Raw genomic sequence first — 17,704 nt, 5'->3', positions numbered from 1 at the left:
CATGTTTCAAATTACTTTTATACTGTGCAACCCTGAATCTCATTTGTTGGCAAGAACCTTTTAATTGAGTTTTGAAACTCAAGGTTTCTTGTCCCTCCAGCTATGCCAGCAAGATTCTTAACACCCTAACCCTCCTGCTTTTCCCATTTTCATTTTGCCTGCTTAAATTCTGTACAGAGCACAGAAGCTTCAACTGTTGTGGGTTGATTTTATTAAATTTATTGAGAGGCTTTAAACAGCTTCCATCCAATTGTGATTCAACAGATGCATCTACTTACCTACAAAACTCTGTTTTTTACTCTCCCAAAGTGGCGCTGCTCGAACGCCATTTGCCACCAAAGCAAAGAAGGCCTTTTTCACCTGAAGAAACAAGAGAGGTTGTTAAAAACTGAATATCAAGCATACAACCTGACTTAGTTGACACAAGTCCTCTACTTCAGTTGCCCAAAATTAACCAGGGTAGACTGTGTTGCATCTAAAGATTACAAGAAAGATAAAAAGCAGCTGAAAGGAAAATTCATTTTTAAGCACAAATGAAATGAAGGTGCAAAAGCAACACAAAAGGAGACAATATCACAACCAAGAGGTGTTCTTATGGAACAGGCATATGCCTTCTCCCTACTCAGAATACTGACTTCAGGCTAGGGGTCATGGACAAGACTGCAGTTACGGTAGGGAAGATCCAGCACAAAAAAAAAATGTCAAATAGGACCAGCAATAACCTCAGATTAAGCAACTTAGAATATGACTGAATTCCACATCAACTGGGTGAATGCCTCGGCTTAATGGGACTCTTGCCTTGGAGTCAGAAGGTCAGGAGTTCAAGCCCCAGTCCAGTGACATGAGCACATAACTGACACTCCATAGTACAAGTGGATCGGAGACGTTAAGGCCAATTCTTCCCTTTCCAGAGTACATAAAAGATCCCATGACATTATTTGAAGAGAGTAGGGAGCTCTGCCAGTGTCCAAGGAAATCTTTACCACTCAACCAACTTCACTAAAAAAAATTATCTGGTTATTTAACTCATAGCTGTTTGTGGGATCTTGTTGGGGGCAAGTAGGTTGCCACGTTTTCTGATATTACAGGAGCAATTACACATCAAAAGGTAATTAACCAGCTACAACGCACTTTGAGATGTCCTGCGGTCATTATAGGTGCTTTTGAAACGCAAACATGTTCTTTCTGTAATTAACTATTGCTCTGTTTTATTTCAAATTTGTACTAAAATTCAGTATTTGCTAATGATACATTCCCATCTTGAGATGTTATACCTGTCAGACAATTTATGAGTGGGAAGGCATAGTTACAGTATTTACTGATTTTCTTCAGTTTCTTTGTTAAACTTTTGGATTGTCTTAGTGAGTGTCAAGAACAGTAATGCGAAGCAGTTGCATCATCGGTCCGAGTGTCTTAGGCTTAAGTGTGTGCCCATGCTGCCGAATATCTAATTACCGGACAGCATAACCTGGGAGATACCCTTATGATCCTAAGTTAACATTGTGTCTTTTGAACATGCCCTCACACTTACAGCTCCAACCTCTCGAAGATGGACTGAAAGCACAGCCAAGAGACCTGATGCAAATCATCACACCGCTTTATTTTTCTTTACAGACAGAATGTACAAAGTAACAATCAAATCAAAGTCCACTCAGTTTACTTGATCTCAATTCTCAAAAAGCGAGGGGAAAAAATTTGTCAATTGCACTCCCTGCCCCTTTTTGTGGGCTAACTTATACAGAATTTGCAACACAGAAATAGACCATATGGCCCAACAGGTTGATGCTCCACGCAAGCATCCTCCCACCCTCTTCATCTAACCCTATCAACATATCCTTTCTCCCTCACTTAATTATCCAGCTTCCCATTAAATGAAACTATGATATTTGCCTCAACTACTCCTTGTGATAGTGAGTTCTACATTCGCATCACACTCTGGGTAAAGAAATTGCTCCTGAATTCCTTACTGAATTTATTAGTGACTAACACTTATGACTCCTATTTTTGGTCTCCCCCATAAGTGGAAATATTTTCTCTACTTCCACCTTAACGAACCCTTCATGATCTTACACACCTCTATTAGGTCGCCCCTTAGCCCTTTTTTGTTATTTAATCGTTTGGGTGATATGGGCGTCACTGGCTAGGCCAGCATTTATTGCCCATCCCTAATTGCCCTTGAGAAGGTAGTGGTGAGCTGCCTTCTGGAACCACTGCAGCCTTTAGGGTGCAACCGTGCTGTTAGGAAGGGAGTGCCAGGATTTTGACCCAGCGACAGTGAAGGAACAGAGATATAGTTCCACGTCAGGATGGTGTGTGACTTGGAGGGTAACTTGCAAGTGATGGTGTTCCCAAGCATCTGCTGCCCTGGTCCTTCTAGGTGGTAGAGGTCACAAGAGCCTTGGTTAGTTGCTGCAGTGCATCTTGTATATGGTACACATGCTGTCACTGTGCATTGGTGGTGGATGGAGTGAATGTTTTTTGTGGACGGGGTGTCAATCAAGCAGGCTGCTTTGTCCTGGATAGGGTCGAGCTTCTTGAATGTTGTTGGAGCTGCATTCATCCAGGCATGTGGAGAGTATTCCATCACACTCCTGACTCGTGCCTTGTAGATGGTGGACAGGTTTTGGGAATACAGGTGGTGAGTTACTCGCCGCAGGATTCCTAGCCTCTGACCTGCTCTTGTAGCTACAGCGTTTATGTGGCAGTTCCTGGGTGACCCCCAGGATGTTGATGGTGGGGGATTCAGTGATGTTAATGCCATTGAACGTCAAAGGAAGATGGTTAGATTCTCTCTTGTTGGAGACAGTCATTGCCTGGCACTTGTGTGGCGTGAATGTCACTTGCCACTTCTCAGCTCAAGTCTGGATGTTGTCCAGGTCTTGCTGCATATGGACACGGGCTGCTTCAGTATTTGAAGTCACGAAGGGTGCTGAACATCCCCACTTCTGACCTCATGATGGAGGGAAGTTTATTGATAAAGCAATTGGTTGGTTGGGGCCTAGGACACTACCCTGAGGAACTCCTGCAGTCATGTCCTGGGAATGAGACGAATGACCTCCAACAACCACAACCATCTTCCTTTGTGCTAGGTATGACTCCAGCCTGTGGAGTGTTTTCCCCCCGATTCCCATTGACTCCGGTTTTACTAAGGCTCCTTGATGCCATACTAGGTCATATGCTGCCTTGATGTCAAGGGCAGTCACTCTCACCTCTGGAGTTCAGCTCTTTTGTCCATGTTTGGACCATAGCTGTAATGAGGTCAGGAAGTGAGTGGCCCTGGCGGAACCCAAACTAAGCATGAGTGAGCAGGTTATTGCTGAGCAAATGCCGCTTGATAGCACTGTCGATGACCCCTTGCATTGTTTTGCTTTTCTATTCTGTACAGAAAAAGATCCCCAGCCTGTTCAATCTTTCCTAATGGTTATATCCTCTAAGCTCTGTATCACACTTGTAAATCTTTTTTTTTTGCACCTTCTCCACTGCCTCTATATCCTTTTCACTTGTTAGTTGGCATTACTTTTATTTCTAAACAACCTCTAACTGAAAAAAGAACTTGACCTATCTTTTAAGCTCCCTTTCTAGGCCCCAGGCCTACACCTCAATAATATAAAAGCAAAAAATACTGCTGTTACTGGAAATCTGAAATAAAAACAAGAAATGCTGGGAATACTCAACAGGTCTGGCAGCATCTGTGGAGAGTGCAGCAGAGTTAACTTTTCAGGTCAGTGACCTTTCATCAGTTCTGAACTGATGAAGGCTCACTGACCTGAAATGTTAACTCTGCTTCTCTCTCCACAGATGCTGCCAGACCTGTTGAGTATTCCCAGCATTTCTTGTTTTTATTTACTACACCTCACAATGTCTGGTTTAGAACCTGCCTGCTACGTGTCCCTTTGTCTCTTCAGTGTTCCAACCAAAATCATTCCAACAATGACTTCCTGCCTAGTTATTGCTTTCTCAGTAACACTGCCAATAAAACAGCTCCAATCCTCTACCTCTGGGGTGTGGTTTACCTGCATTTATAGAGCATCTTTTACATCCTCAGGTCATCCCAAAGCACGTTACAGACAATAAAATGCTTTTGAAATGTAGTTACTGTTGTAATATAGGAAGCGTGGCAGGCATATTGCACACAGCAAGCTCCCAAAAAACAGCAATGTTATATTGACTATATAATCTCTTTTAGTGATGTAGGTTGAGTGATAAATATTGTCTAGGACACTGGGAAGAATTCCCCTGCTCTTCAGCAAAGTAACGACATAGAATCTGTCATGTCCACCTAAGAGGGCACACGAGGCCTCGGTTTAATGTCCGAAAGATAGCATCTCCAACAGAGCAACACTCCCTCAGTACTCCACAGCAGTGTCAGTCCAGACATTGCATTCAAGTCTCTGAACCCATAACCTCTGACTCAGAAGTGAGAGTGCTACCACTGAGGCATGGCTAACAAACTAACTTCTGCTGTTCTTAAAATAGGAACCATATTGGACCTGTGATGAGACAACTGACCGTTAGTTCAGACATTTGAACAGTACAGAGAAGGTTTACGAGACTAATAACTGGAATGGGTGGACTGTCTTACGAGGAAAGATTGGACAGGCTAGGCTTGTATCCACTGGAGTTTAGAAGAGTAAGAGGTGACTTGATTGAAACATATAAGATCCTGAGAGGTCCTGACAGGGTGGATGTGGAAAGGATGTTTCCCCTTGTGGGAGAATCTCAAACTAGGGATCACTGTTTAAAAATAAGAGGACACCCATTTAAGACAGAGATGAGGAGAAATTTTTTTCTCTGAGGGTCATGAATCTTTGGAATTCTCTTCCTCAAAAGTCAGTGGAAGCAGAGTCTTTGAATATTTTTAAGGTGGAGGTAGATAGATTCTTGATAAGCAAGGGGGTGGAAGGTTATCGGGGGTAGGTGGAAATGTGGAGTAATCAGTTCAGCCATGAACTTATTGAACGGCGGAGCAGGCTTGAGGGGTCGAGCGGCCTACTCCTGCTCCTAATTCGTACATAGACTGGAGCAAACTACAACATTCCACAAGCTGGCCCAACTGACGTTAGTACACCTTCAATGCGTGCAGCTATTTATTTTAATCCCGTGTGAATTAATTTTGTTTTAAAACATTAGTTAAAACATGAAGTAATCTCAAAATCCTTCCTGTGACTAAAGAAATGATCAAACACACAATCTTGACTTGGAACTATTATCGCCATTCCTTCACTGTCACTGGGTCAAAATCCTGGAACTCCCTTCCTAACAGCACTGTGGGTGTACCTATACCACAAGACTGCAGCAGCTCACCACCACCTTCTCAAGAGCAATAACCTAGCCAGCGACGCTCGCAACCCAAAAAGGTGACAAACATTAATCTGCAAAACACTATTTAGTTGCTCTGTTCAATGGTTGTCCCCTTAATATATTGTCCCAACTACCCCTTACCCTCCCCCCCACCCCTTCTGAAAGCACTTAGTTTTGCTGTTGCATCATTCCAAGCGCTTTTCAGGAATAACATTAGGAAACACTTCACGCAAAGGGTGGCAGGCGTTTGAAACTCTCTTCCACAAATGGCAATTGATGCCAGACAAATTGCCAATTTTAAAACTGAGATTGATAAGACTTTTGTTATCCAAAGGTATTAAGGAATATGAGGCAAAGACGGATATGTGGAATTATGTCACAGATCAAACGTGATCGCAGTGAATGGCGGAACAGGTTTGAGGGGCTAAATGGTCTACTCCTGTTCTTATGTTCCTAAGTGCAGTAACTTGCCAAAGTGGAAGGTAATTCTTTACACCAGTGGTGTGGGTCCAGACAGCAAAATGCAATAAAACTAAGTATCACCTGGAATGGCTTCTCTTCCTGCTTATGCACAATTACCTCTGGTGTCCCAAAGGATCTATCCTTAGCACCCTCCTATTTATTATTTGCATGCTGACGCTTGGTGAAATCATGCAAAGTCACAAGGTTAGTTTTCATATGTATACTGACAATACCCAGCTCTACCTCACCATCACCTCTTTCGACTTCTCCACTTCTACTGAATTATCAGACTGCCTATCTGACATTCAGTACCGGATGAGCAGAAACTTCCTCCAATTAAATATTGGGAAGACTGAAGCCATTGTTTTGGGCCCTGCTCTAAATGCCGTTCCCTAGCTACTGATTCAATCCCTCTCCCTGGCAACTGTCATAGACTGAACCAGATTGTTCACAACCTTGGTGCCATATTTGACCTTGAGAGGAGTTTCTGACCACATATACACACTAAGACCATCTATTTCCACCTCTGTAACATTGTCCAACACTGATCCTGCCTCAGCTCATCTGCTGCTGAAATCCTCATTCATGCCTTTGTTACCTCTAGACTTGACTATTCCAACACACTGCTGGATGGTCTGCCACATTTTATCTCCCCAACCTGGAGGTCATCCAAAACTGCTATCTGTGTTCTTACTCACATCAAGTCCCATTCACCCATCACCCCTGTGCTCACTGACCCACATTGGCTCCCGGCTCAGCATAGAACAATACAGTTGAAAAGGAGGTTATTTGGCCTAGAGGGTAAAGAGGGGAGGCCAATGTATTATCTATAGTGATCAGGTTTATTAAAAACACCTGCAAGAAGCACAAGGAGAAAAGTCCACTTGGCTCATTAAAACCTACCCCTCTTGCATCCAACTTTCCCACTGAATATTCCTAATGTTTCAGTCTCTACTGGGCTCTAGTAGATTATTCCACATATTTATCACATTTATTCTTAATTACTTAAACACACTTCCACAAATTTAAGCTTACATCCTCTAGACCGACTGTCTCGCTTACTTTGAAATAACAACTTGTATTTATACGGCACTTTTTAACAGAACAAAACATCCAAAGGCACTTCACAGAAGTGTCTTCAAACCAAATATGACACTGATCCACATAAGACGACTTTAGCGCAGACAAGTAAACGCCTGGTTAGAAAGATAGGTTTTAAAGAGCATTTTAAAAAGGAGGAAAGAGAGATGGAGAGGTTTAGGGAGGGAATTCCAGAGCTTAGGGCCTTGGCAGTTGAAGGGAGAGGGATGGAGTTGGTGGTTAGGGAACGGAGCTTGTGGCAGATACAGAAGACAACAGCTTCAGTCCTTCCAATATTTAGTTGGGAGAAATTTTCTGCTCAGCCAGTACTGGCTGTTGGATAGGCAGTGACAATTTAGAGACAGTGGAGGGATTGAGAGATGGTGCCGAGGTAGAGCTGAGATTCATTAACGTACATGTGGAAATGATACTGTATTTTCAGATGATGTCACCGAGAGGCAGCATGTAGACAACAGGAGGGGGCCAAGGATAGATCCTTGGGTGAGTCCAGAGGTATTTGCGGTGGAACAGGAAGAGAAGCCATTGCAAATGATTCTCTGGCTCAGACTGGATAGGTAAAAATGCAATCAGGTGAGAGCAGTCCCATCCAGCTGGAGAAGAGTGGAGGAAGACAGTGTGGTCACCCATGTTAAAGGCCGCAGACAGGTCAAGAAGGACGAAGAGGGAGAGTTTACGGTTGTCACAGTAACATAGAATACCACTTGATAAAAGCCACTTTGGTACTGTGGCAGAGGTGGATATCTGACTGCAGAAATTCAAACAAGGAATTCCGGGAAAGATAGGCAGGGACTTGCAAGGTGACATGTTCAAGGACTTTGGAGAGCAAAGGTTGGAGATGGGATGGTAGTTTGCAAGGACAGAGGAGTTTGTGTCCCCTGGTCTTTGTACCATTAGTTAATGGGAACAGCCTTTCCTCGTTTCATTTATCTAAGCCCATCATAATCTTGTACACTTTGTATCAAATCTCCCCTCAATCTCCTTTGTTCTAAGGAGAACAAACCCAGCTTTTCCAACCTAACCTTGTAACTAAAGTCCACCATCCCTGGAACCATTCTGGCAAATCTCCTCCGTACCCTCTCAAGGACCCTCACATCCTTCCTGAAGTGTGATGACCAGAACTGGACACAGTATTCCAGGTGGTGCCTAATCAGAGATTTATAAAGGTTCAGCCTAACTTCTCTGCTTTTGTACTCAATGCCTCTATTTATGAAACCCAAGATCCCATATGCTTTACTAACCACTCTCTCAATATGTCCTGCCACCTTCAAAGATCAATGCACACACACCCCCTGTTCCTGTACACTCTTTAGAACTGTGCTATTAAGTATATATTACCTCTCTCTATTCCTTCTGCCAAAATGCATCACCTCGCCCTTGTCACTATTAAATTCCATCTGCCACCTCTCCGCTAACCTATGTCCTATTGCAGGCAGTTCATATCATCCTCAGTGTTTGCTGCATCTGCAAGTTTGATGTCATCAGCAAATTTTGAGATTCTACTCTGTATTCCAAGATCTAAGTCACTTACATATAGCAAAAAAGCAGCAGTCCTAGCACTGGCCCTTGGGGAACACCACTGTTCAATACCCTCCAGTCTGAAAAGCAAACATTTACTATGACCCACTATTTTCTGTCCTTCAGCCAGAGATCGATAGATTTCTAGATATTAAAGGTATCAAGGGATATGGGGAGAGTGTGGGAAAATGGCGTTGAAGTAGATCATCCATGATCTAGTTGAACGGTGAAGCAGGACTGAGGGGTCGAATGGCCTACTCCTGCTTCTATTCCCTATGACCCTACTTCCACTGTTCTCTGGAGAAGAGAATTCCACAGCCTGACGATCCTCATAGAAAAGAATTCTCCTCATCTCCGTATTAAACGAGAGACTCCTTAGGTTTAAACTGTGTCCCCTGGTTCTAGTCTCTCTCACAAGGGGAAACATCATCTCAGCACCCACCCTGTTAAGTACCCTCAAGATCTTATGTTTCAATAGATCAGTAACTGCAGAAATGTCAAAATGGAGGGCCAAAGGCTTGACAGTTGGGATTTTGAAAGTAAAGTTGCAAGTGAATCGGGAATGTGTGTTTTCCAGGAGCAGACACAGAAGGAAGTAAAGTTTGGAGAGGCAAGGGGGATGTGGATGCAGGAATATACAAGGAAGTGATCAGAGATAGCCTTAACTGTGATTGACATGATGGGAGTAGAGAGGACACATGAGATGGCAAGTTCAGGGGGTGGCTGTTAATATGCATAGGGAAAATTATATGGTGGAAGAAAGATTAAGGAAGGATAGGAGGGCAGTAAACTCAGCGGAGACACAGCATGGTGAAATTAATTTTACATTCAACTTCTTTATAATTTTCAGTGTGCTTCAATGAGGTCCCGCTTAGCTGCTCCCTTTCTAGACCGTAAATTGTTTGTCAAAACACATCCACTTTACAATAGAGAACGGTGCAGTTGCTCCCCTCTTCAGCCTTTCCAATATCTGAACAACAGTGCAATGGAAAGCTTCAGCATAAGTCCTCTGTGGGTTCGTCTGTACCGTTTCCTCTGGAGTTCCCTAAAGATCTATCCTCAGCCTCCCTCATCTACATGCTGCCCTTTATGGGGAGGCTGAAACCAGCGTCTTGAACTTCTGACACCAATTCTATCTCCCCACCTGTCTTTGGTTGAACTACATTTTTCAAAGACTGGCACTTCACTTTTCGTGAAAAAATTCCTATTTTTCAAACCAATATCTTTTCCACTCCCTTGTTGTCCTGGATTGCTGTAACTTTCAACTTCATTTTTCCTGCATGCGACATTGCCAAAAGCTTTCCAGTAATTCAATGAATTATTGTTGGGATTGTGACAATCTACTTCATCCATACTGCATTTGGGGAGGTGTGTCAGGCAAGATTTTATCCATTTGACTCCTCCAGCCCAACCCTTTAGTACAGTCTCCATTATTTTATCTCTAGTGTTACAGTAACAGGCCTGCAGTTACCCATGGCCAATTCATCACCTATATAGATACTGTTTGTTTCTCCCAATCCTACTCATCTCACCAGTGCCCAATGATTCCTTCACAAGGACAGCCAGTACCCCAGATTTCTTTAACCCATGAATACATGGTATCTAGTTTCAGAGGATATTTACCTTCAGCCCCTTATATTCGTTAGTATGTCTGCCACACCAGTTTCAAAATTCTCCAAATACTGGGTGCTCTGAGTAGCACCTCATCTATCAGCTTAGCTTAGTTGGTCATCTATCTCACTTGAGTCAGAAGGCTGGGAGCTCAAGCCCCACACCAGGACCTGAGAAAGATTAAAGGAGTGCTGCAGTATTAAAGGGTGCTGTTCTTCATTGAGATTTGTGTTAGGCAAGGCTACTAAGGGTTATGGAACCAAGACATGTAGATGGACCTGTTCTGACATTGCTACATAAACCCAGTTTTTGTATGTAGCCTATCCACTCTCAGATTTCGCAGAGGCGCAGATATCTAGTATGACCAGGACATTAAATGAATTAGGGGAGACGGTGGAATAGTAAATGTCACTGGACCAGTAATCCAGAGGCCTGCGCTAATACCCGGGGGACATGGGTTCAAATCCCACCATGGCAGCTGGTGGAATTTAAAATCAATTAATTAAAAATTTGGAAATAAAAGCCAGTCAGTGTCAGTAATGGTGCCATGAAACTATCATTGATTGTCGTAAAAAACCCATCTGGCCCTTAGGGAAGGCCAACATGTGACTCCTGACCCACAGCACCATGGCTGAACTACTGTATGAAATGGCCTAACAAGCCAGATCAATTAAAGGGCAATTAGGGATGGGCAACAAATGCTGGCCTGCCAGCAACACACGTCCCATGAAAGAATTTTTTAAAAACTTCAAGCCAAAGATAAGTGGATAGAGGGCTGCTTAAAGTCTTGCTGAAAGATACTATGGCCCAGTTTACTGGCAGCTATGTAAACTATTTCTTTGTGAAGTGCCCAATGGCATGGAAGATTCCAATCCAAACATGAAGTGCAAATCCCACCATACTATCGCTTTGCAAATTATTTTTAAGGGGTGGTATTTGGTCAAGATTCTACATTAGATCAATATACATCCATTTTAAACTCTTGTTATGTATGTGAAGTTTCTCTTCATTCCTCCTCCTTTTGGAGCATTCTCTGGACCAGATGCCACTCCAGGCCAAGAACAGCCAAAAACAGCAACAGTCTAGTCCTCCCAACAGTCTGATGGCCTCCAAAGGGGTTTCCCCCTTGGTCTCTGCACTCCTCCAATTCTGGCCTCTTGCACATCCCTAATATTTATTGCTCCATTGACATACACGCTTCTTGGGCTTCAAGCTTTGGAACTGCCTCCTTAACCTCTCTATCTCACTCGCCTCCTTTAAGATGCTCCCAAAAACCTCTCTCTTTGATTAAGCTTTTGGTCACCTCTTCTAAAATCTCCTGATGTGGCTCAGTGTCAATTGTTTTCTGACTGCTCCTATGATGCGCCTAGGGATGTTTCACTATGTTAAAGGCACTATATAAATGCAAGTAGTTGTTGTTGGTAAGCACCTGACCACTCTTTCAGCAGCTTACCATGATTGAGATTGGGAAATCGCTATACAGGGAACTGCAGATGCAATTCACATCCCAGGCCTCTGTGCACTTAGTATTGGAATCCGATCAGCTCCATCTCACTCAAGTGAAAACACTTCAAAAAACAATTCAACAATACTAACGTACTGATCATGACCAAAGTGCCCAGACCCTCAAAATGAAAAAAAACACATCTTACTTGCAATGAAGTGTCAAATACAACAAGCTTTGAACTGGTGGGGACGATGTCATAGCACTTGTGGGATTTCATAAACCTCATATAAATATCACTGTCAGACTCTTCAGCTGTTAAAGAAATGGGAGAAAGAGAGGTTACAGCATGGAAAGGACATTCCTTCAGCATCTGCACAGCATGACAGGATGCATTATGAACAAAAAGAACCATTAGCCTAATAGTCAATAACCTATTCTGCTCTTGTTGCAAAAGCATAATAATTTCCAAACACTAACACTTTCCCTACCCACTGCAAACATAGGTAAAGATACTGCAACACTGTATGTCCAAGCAGACTGAACTAAAAAAATTTAATGTACTATAGTGAAACTGGTGTGATTTTTCTTGTTAAACTATAATCACAATCAACATCGTCAGAGAAGGAACATGTGCCAGCAGGCATCCAGCACCTTATTGCAAAGATGCAAGCCTCCAATCTGTGCCTGGAGACCACTTGACTAGGGGACGGGGGATGGAGGGGTTTGGGGAAGATGTGGAGGAAGCACCATTCCAGCGCAGATCACTGAAAAGATCAGCAATAGGCAACCTCTCCGATTTTCCCTCTAACTAAACCAAGGGCATGGAGGCCAACAGCTGCTCTCTTTGGTTGCATAAATCAGGGATCAGACAAGACAGGTCGCATTTACCCACTAAGACATCAGGGAGCTTTTACGTATCAAGGTATGTTGCACCATCTTTCAGATGAGACGATAAACTGAGGCCCGTCTGCTCTCTCAGGTGCACACAAAAGATCACATGGCATTATTTCAAAGAGGACCAGGTGAGTGCTCTGCCATGTCCTAGCCAATATTTATCCCTCAACCAATTAAACTATCCCTTAACCACTAAAAACAGGTTATCTGATGATTATCACACTGCTGTGCGCAGATTAGCTTCTGTGTCTCCTGCATTACAGCTGTGACTATACTTCAAAAGTACTTAATTGGCTGCAAAGTGCTTTGGGACATCCTGAAGTTGTAAAAGACACTGTAGCAATGAGAGTTTTTCTTTTCTTTTAACATTTATCTCAATGAAACAGATTATCTGGTCATTTAAACCATTGCCGCTTGTGGGATTTGCTGCACACAACTTGCCTGCCACATTTCCCTATATTACAGCATGACTCCATTTCAAAAGTACTTTGTTGGCAGCGAAGTGGTTTGGCACGTACTAATGTTGTGAAAGCCACAGAGGGACGTGATTTCAGGAAAACTCAAAACTGCTTTAAAATGAGGAAGGACCACAGCTAGTGAAAATTGTTTCTGTGCGTTACTGTCGATATGAGGTTGCGAACTTCATCAATTAACAATAATGTCAAAATGATCTGGATTTTTGGAGAAATCACAGTAAAGGTGGATGGGGGCATTGCAGTGGATAACCCGGGTCCAGGGACCCGGGTTCAATTCTGGGTACTGCCTGTGTGGAGTTTGCAAGTTCTCCCTGTGTCTGCGTGGGTTTCCTCCGGGTGCTCCGGTTTCCTCCCACATGCCAAAGACTTGCAGGTTGATAGGTAAATTGGCCATTATAAATTGTCCCTAGTATAGGTAGGTGGTAGGGGAATATAGGGACAGGTGGGGATGTGGTAGGAATATGGGATTAGTGTAGGATTAGTATAAATGGGTGGTTGATGGTCGGCACAGACTCGGTGGGCCGAAGGGCCTGTTTCAGTGCTGTATCACTAAACTAAACTAAATAATAGAATCATAGAAGGTTTACAGCACCACTTAGCCCATCATGTATGCGCTGGCTCAAAAATGAGCCACCCAGCCTAATCCCACTTTCCAGCATTTGGTCCTTTTCCCTGCAGGTTACGGCACTTCAGGTACACATCCAGACACCTTTTAAATGAGTAGAGTGTTTCTGCCTCTACTACCTTTCATGCAGTGAGTTCCGGACCCCCACCATGCTCCAGGTGAAAAAAAACTTTCCTCATCTCCCCTCTAATCTTTCTACCAATCACTTTAAATCTATGTCCCCTAGACACTGACCTCTCTGTAAGGTAAACAGGCCCTTCACCTCCACTCTATCCAGACCCCTCACAATTTTGTACATTTCAGTCAAATCTCCCCTCAGCCTCCTCTGCTCCAAGGAGTACTCCAGCCTATCCAATCTTTCCTCATAGCTACATTTTTCCAGTCCCCGCAACATCCTCGTAAATCTCCTCTGTACCCTCTCTAGTGCAATTACATCCTTTCTGTAATGAGGTGACCAGAACTGCACACAGTACTCAAGTTGTGGCCTATCCAATGAGTTATACAATTCCAGCATAACCTCCCTGCTCTTGTATTCTATACCTCAGCTAATAAAGGAAAGGATTCCATATGCCTTCTTAACACTTTATCGTATATTGTCCGAAACTCTCCAACAAGATGTCATACAGAAGACTACTGGATAAAACTAAGTGGTTTGAAATCAGAGGGATGATAGCAACTTGGATTAAAGATGGTTAGAATGGAGGAAACAGAAGTTGATGGCAATTTCTTAGATGGGCTAGATGGAGACAGTTGTGTTGCACAGGTTTCAGTCTGGGACCATTTCTATTCACTGTGTACCTCAATGATTTGGATACAGTACTAAAGAGAATACACAGACCACAGCCAGAATACTGTATGTAATTCTGGGCTTTACACAACAGGAAGAATGCTGAGGCAATAGAGGGTACAGCACAAGCTTACTAGGATGCTGACTGGTATGAACTACAGACATGAAGACAGACTTGCTTTCATTACAACAGAGGAAGTCATTTAATAGAGATATTTAAAATTGGGAAGGGATGGACATAGAAACAGACTTTCTATTGATTGAAAGATACAAAACAAAAGGGACAGAGATAGAAGATTAACAACTAGAGAGCAGGAGAAACATTTTTACACAAAGGGTTGTGACTGACGCAGTGACTATGCCAACATTACATAGGTGGTTGAAGAAAAGGGGAATAAAGGCATATGGCAGCAGGGTGAGCATCTGAAACCAGTGCTACTGCTCATCTGCAGGATCAATACCAACAGAGACTGGCTGGGCCACAGCCTGCTCACATTGTAATTTCTACATTATTCTATTTTAGTCATGTCATAGTCAAAGATGGCTAATTTTGTAAATGCACTGATGAGTCAGAACTGAGTCATTAAAAATGAGGAAGATCCCAGACTTAATCCCTAGTCTCGGTGCGTTGGCTGTTCTCAGCAAAATAGAAGTGACAATATAATTAGTCTCAGCATGGGGGACAAAGAGGGAAGTTTTTTTTTTAAATGATACAAAATGAGACTTCCTCCACTACTAATGGTAATCCAGCAACTTGTAACAAAAAAATTCACCCACGCAGATCGTGTTTGGAGAGAGGGTTAATTCTGAGCAAAGTTGAGAGGTGACCAGAAAGAGGTCTTCTAAAAATTATGAAGGGGTTTGACTGTGTAGGCATAGAGATGTTTTCCACTTGTGGAGGGAGTCCAAAACTAGAGGATATAAAGGTCGTCAGTAAAGAATAAGTGCAGCCAAGAATACATCCCCAAGTGGCACAAATCCCTCGTGGTAGGTTAATGACCTCAGAGCCAGTAATACAGCCGACATGGTCAGGAGACCCCTCGGGGTGGCAGTGGGGGGGAGGGGCAAGCAGGCAGAATTCCAAAATGTGCCTCAAGAGAGACAAGACTGAGACACACTCGACAGGCTTGCACCCAAAGATCGAGCCACCTGGATGAAATACTGGACAGCAGCCAAGTGCCTATGAAACCTTAATCCAGCATGAGTCAGCACTTGAGTAAAAGGACAAAACAGCATTCAACTCCAGAGACAAGGAGCATGGTTCCAAATCAGGCATATAAAAAAAAAATCCAACATTTTAGGGAGGACACACACAGTATGATACCTGCTGCTGAGAAATCACAAATTTGAATGATTCCTGCTCCAGAAGACCTGTGAAACACTTTTTTTTCAGTGGGTGTCAGGAGAGCATTGGCTGAACAAAAAGTAAATTTCTCAAGCTCATTTCTACAATGTACTAATCACTTGGTAATTGTTTTAATCTGCCATTGCAATTTTGTGCTGAGCTCCTCCAGGAACATGTTTTCATCGACTCCAAGCATAGGATCCAAATGAACCAAATCACTTCACATTTCATGCTGCTATGCAGAATTACAGATCACACGTAATACACATTCAGGCACGGGGAGCAAGTGAATAATTAGAAATCAACCGATTGTCAGATTTTGTCTCTTTCTCTCTCACTTCCAAGAGACAGCACATTTTCAAAATCAATCACTGCCCTTTAGCTGTGGTCAGCCATTCCACCACCCCCCCCCCCCCCACTTAGATCGAAGCTGCTGAGCAGACAATTAATTGGGTTGAGGTACAAACATTTGCAAACCAGTTATTTTTAATCCACTGTGCCGAAAGAATTCCAGAACAAAATTTATTGGTATACCAAATGCACGCTCATCAGCATGGAACTGTTAAATGTGAGGACTAAGCTGCACAATAAACTGTATAGCATCATAAAATACATGTGAACGTAAAATAATGAAAATGCAATTTAAAGAAGTTGCATATAGAATTAGTTTTATTCTGATATAGACTTCTGTAATTTAGATTTTAATTTAAAAATTCAATTCTCACACAAACGTATTTTCAATGAAAAATTGAATTGAACGCTTGTTCAAAAGTAAACCTTTACTCAAGGTTAGCCTCTCCTTTTCAGTTTAGACCATCCAATTTCTAACCAACATGAGTAATCTTAGTTGGAAAAAAAGTTTTTAAAAAAATGAATAAATTCAACCAATTCAACCTTCACACATGAAAACGGGTGTCATGCTTTCGAATGACACCATTTTCTGACAAATGTTTATCTGCAATGTCTGCCTCTGGGGACTGATTCAGCTAATGATAACCTTGGCATTCTACAAAGTCTGCATAATATGATATTTCTGAATCTTAATTTTTCTTTTTCTTAAACACACACACTTCAGAACGACTGCAGTTTCAGTTCACACCTTATTGCTCAATCATCTGCTTTAATTTCACAGCTTCAGGGGAAGAAGGAAGAGGCCCCTTCTGAGCAAACCACACAATTACTCTTTATATCCCTTAATGATTACACTGTACATAATCACATCCTTTCCTTCCAATTAAAATTCACAGTTCTAGCTCAAACATCACTGATCGCTAGCAACAGGACACAGCAACTACCAACAGAACATACGCAACATTGAAAGTCAAACAGATGAAAAGCAGTGAATCTGAACCCTTCTGATGTGCAGTAAGCATCAGCACCACACGTTCTTATATATTAACCAAAATCTCCAGGAAACAAGGGAAATTGTAGCTCACGATGTGTTAAAAAGTATTAAACACCAAATGACAGAAATCAGCAAATTGTGTTTACATTTATGAACAGGGGACATATTAAAGTTTATGAAGAAATGCGTGTGTGTGTGGGGTGGGAGGTTTGGTTGGAATGAACAAACACATTAAGCATGATCAAGGAAAAACAAAGGTCACAAATCAGGAGTAAACTACACACACACACACACACAAAGAGAGCGCACTGGGTGCCAATACAGTTCTCTAACAAATATTAGTCCATTAAGTTCACCCATGGATATGTCAAATAACACAAACAGATCAAGCTAGAGCCAACAATGTATGTTGTATATTGCACTCTTTCAACCCAATATATTATACATATACAGTATATAAAGATAACAGCGTGTGTTTGGGAGGGGGCAGAGAGAGAGAGAGAGAGAGAGAGAGAGAGAGAGAGAGCGAGCGCGAGAGAAGGGGTCAGAGAGAGAGAGAGAGAGAGAGAGAGAAGGGGTCAGAGAGAGAGAGAGAGAGAGCGAGCGCAAGAGAAGGGGTCAGAGAGAGAGAGAAGGGGTCAGAGAGAGAGAGAGCGCGAGAGAAGGGGGTCAGAGAGAGAGAGAGCGCGAGAGAAGGGGGTCAGAGAGAGCGAGCGAGCGAGAGAAGGGGGTCAGAGAGAGCGAAGCGAGCGAGAGAAGGGGGTCAGAGAGAGCGAGCGAGAGAGAGAAGGGGGT

At 42.8% G+C, this 17,704-nt stretch overlaps 1 protein-coding gene across 8 annotated transcripts in view; it reads right to left on the bottom strand.

Moving 5' to 3' along the window:
• The window catches only part of LOC137350342 (5'-AMP-activated protein kinase subunit gamma-2), a 510,855-nt gene that overhangs the window by 77,257 nt on the left and 415,894 nt on the right, over positions 1–17,704 (bottom strand). For all 8 annotated transcript variants that reach the window (XM_068015054.1, XM_068015056.1, XM_068015052.1 and 5 more), the window contains 2 exons: positions 11,643–11,749; positions 279–360 (listed from right to left, as the gene is read on the bottom strand). In XM_068015054.1, coding sequence (XP_067871155.1) covers positions 279–360; positions 11,643–11,749 — 189 coding nt within the window. The remainder of the gene's footprint in view (positions 1–278; positions 361–11,642; positions 11,750–17,704) is intronic.

This window comes from Heterodontus francisci, chromosome 2, assembly GCF_036365525.1.
Source record: "Heterodontus francisci isolate sHetFra1 chromosome 2, sHetFra1.hap1, whole genome shotgun sequence".
Lineage (NCBI taxonomy): Eukaryota > Metazoa > Chordata > Chondrichthyes > Heterodontiformes > Heterodontidae > Heterodontus > Heterodontus francisci.
The sequence above is the reverse complement of the archived record's forward strand: the minus strand, read 5'-3'. Positions and strand labels throughout refer to the sequence as shown.